Raw genomic sequence first — 2,628 nt, forward strand, 5'->3', positions numbered from 1 at the left:
AGGTAATTCGCAGGTGCTCTTCGTGTTCCTTCTCATTCCTCGAGTAAACGAGTACATCATCTATGCCAAAACGAATTTATCCAAGTATGGGTGGAATACTCGGTTCATCAAATCCATGAATACGGCAGGTGCATTCGTCAATCCAAATGGCATTACCACGAACTCATAGTGACCATATCTTGTGCGAAAAGCAGTCTTCGGTATGTCCTCTCTTCGGACCCTCAATTGATGGTATCCGGACCTTAAGTCCATCTTTGAGAACACACCAGCTCCCCGAAGTTGATCGAATAAGTCATCTATTCTCGGCAGTGGATATTTGTTCTTGAGAGTCATCTTGTTCAATTCTCTATAATCGATGCACATTCTCATCGATCCATCTTTCTTCTTCACAAAAAGCACAGGCGCGCCCCACAGTGACACACTGGGTCTAATGAAACCTAAATCCTTTAGCTCTTGAAGTTGTATCTTGAGTTCCTCTAACTCTATAGGTGCCATTCGATATGGAACCTTAGACACTGGTGCCGACCCTGGCTCTAGGTCGATCATGAACTCCAATTGTCGATCTGGCGGTGGGCCAGGCAAAGCTTCAGGAAAGACATCTGGAAATTCTCGTACCACCGCGACATCCTCCACTTTCCTTTCTTCCTTCTCATCTCCTTGTAGATAGACCAGATAGGCTGGACGCCCTTTCCTCAACATCGTAACGGCTTGAAGTGCGGAGATGATAGATGTTTTTCTATTCATCGTGATCCCATGGTACACGATTGGTTCCTTTCCACGGGCTTGTAATGTTATTTGCCTCTCCTCACATCGTATCGTTGTAAAATTCGCAGCCAACCAATCCATTCCCAAGATTACATCGACATCCTTCATGGCCATAACTCGTAAGTTGTGCGCGACTAGCCTAAGTTCTCCCATGGAAATTTCTATGTTCGAGCATGTCCGTGAAATCTCTATTACCCCTCCCACTGGTGAGGTCACCATCATCTTATGTTCAGATTTATAAGCAGGCAAACTTAATGTGTCCACACATAGTTCTGATATGAAAGAATGCGATGCACCCGTATCAAACAACACAATAATAGGTGTATCGAGGAGTTCGCCCATACCTGCCAAATTTCCACTCTCGTGATTCCCTTGTTCAGTCTTGGGTTGTCTATAACTCATCGCATATGCTCTAGCCTGGGAGGGTAGTCTCGGACGGTGAGGTTGTTGTTGTCGCGGAGGTTGATCATGATTCGTCCTTGGTGGTGCTGGTGGTGCCCTCGTTTGCGGACGAAATCCTTGGTTGTTCGGCCTTGAACCCATCCCCGCGTTCTTGCTCGGACACTCTCTAGAGAAGTGACCATTTCCACCACAGTTAAAGCACTTGGTGGTGTTCTGCATCCTACACTCTCCGAAATGGTACTTGGAGCACACATTGCATTGGGGTGGTCTGGGTCGGAAGTCACCCCTCTGGCTAGAGAAATTCTGTCTGCCTCCATACTGTGGTCGGTTTTGAGTAGGTTGGTACCTCTTGTTGTCATAGTGGGTCCTGTTCCCATCTCACTTCCTCTTCTCCCGGGAATGATGCGATAGAGTTAAAGCCAGCGTAGTGTTCTCCGTCACCCTCTCCTTAGGCATAGCTGCCTCAACATCTAGCGCGAGGGCCAACGCCTCCGCATATGTAAGTCTTCCACGACTAGCCAAAGCCATCTTTATCTCATGCCTTAAACCCTCACGGAATTTTTCTGCCAGTTTCTCATCCGTGTCAACTTGTTCGGGTGCATACTGGGTCATATCACAGAGTGCGCGATCATATTCAGTCACTGACATGCGCCCCTGAGTTAAGTTGTAAAACTCAGCCGCCTTCGCCTTTCGATAGCTCTTTGGCACGTACTTGTTATATATCGCCTCCTTGAAATTCTCCCAGGTCATTCCATTCACTTGATCTCGTGGCGTGGTCTTCATCTTGGTATCCCACCAGAAGACAGCTGACCCAGTCAACTGATAGGTCACACAAGCCATTCGCTCGGCATCGTTGCACATCAGAATTGTAAAAATGCGCTCCAATGCGCGTATCCTACTCTCAGCCTTTTCTGGCTCTCCCATTCCATCGAAGACAGGTGGTTTATGTTTCAAAAACAACTTCACAATTTCTCGGTCCACTTGAGGTGGAGGTGGTGGTGGTGGTGGTGAAGGTTGTGGGGTTGGTTGTGCCACACTCTCGACTTCCGTCGCCTGAGGTGTAGGCGCCCGGTTCGCATTCCTTACATTACGTCTTGGCGGCATTCTGCTTTATTAACAATCAAATGGGTTATTATCGCACTATCAAATCGATCAATAGTCATGTTGTATAGTTGAAAAGGTCATGTAATATGTCACAAGTGGGGATCAAGGGACAATTGTACAACAAGACAAAATATACTTGTATCATGGATAGAGTAAGACCATTGTACCATGGAGAAGCAAAAGATGTTCGCACAATAGAATAGCAAAAGACGTTTGCACGATAGAAAAGAGCGAAACAATTGTACCATGGATTAACAAAAGACATTTTCATAATAAGTTGGCACAAGGTAGTCGCACAATGGGATAGAGAAAGACGGTTGTTCCATGGTTAGTAATAGGTGTTTGCACAACAGAATA

General features: G+C 46.3%; 1 protein-coding gene across 1 annotated transcript; it reads right to left on the minus strand.

Moving 5' to 3' along the window:
* Positions 1-1,545: 1,545 nt before the first annotated feature.
* Positions 1,546-2,271, minus strand: LOC121781389. Its single transcript, XM_042179138.1, has one exon. The coding sequence runs from the start codon at positions 2,269-2,271 to the stop codon at positions 1,546-1,548; it is 726 nt and encodes a 241-aa protein (XP_042035072.1).
* Positions 2,272-2,628: the final 357 nt, after the last annotated feature.

Source organism: Salvia splendens, chromosome 20 (assembly GCF_004379255.2).
Source record: "Salvia splendens isolate huo1 chromosome 20, SspV2, whole genome shotgun sequence".
NCBI classification, from domain to species: Eukaryota; Viridiplantae; Streptophyta; class Magnoliopsida; order Lamiales; family Lamiaceae; genus Salvia; species Salvia splendens.

Excerpts from the sequence above, each read along its gene's own strand:
- LOC121781389 (XM_042179138.1), bottom strand. The coding sequence starts at position 2,271 with ATGCCGCCAAGACGTAATGTAAGGAATGCGAACCGGGCGCCTACACCT.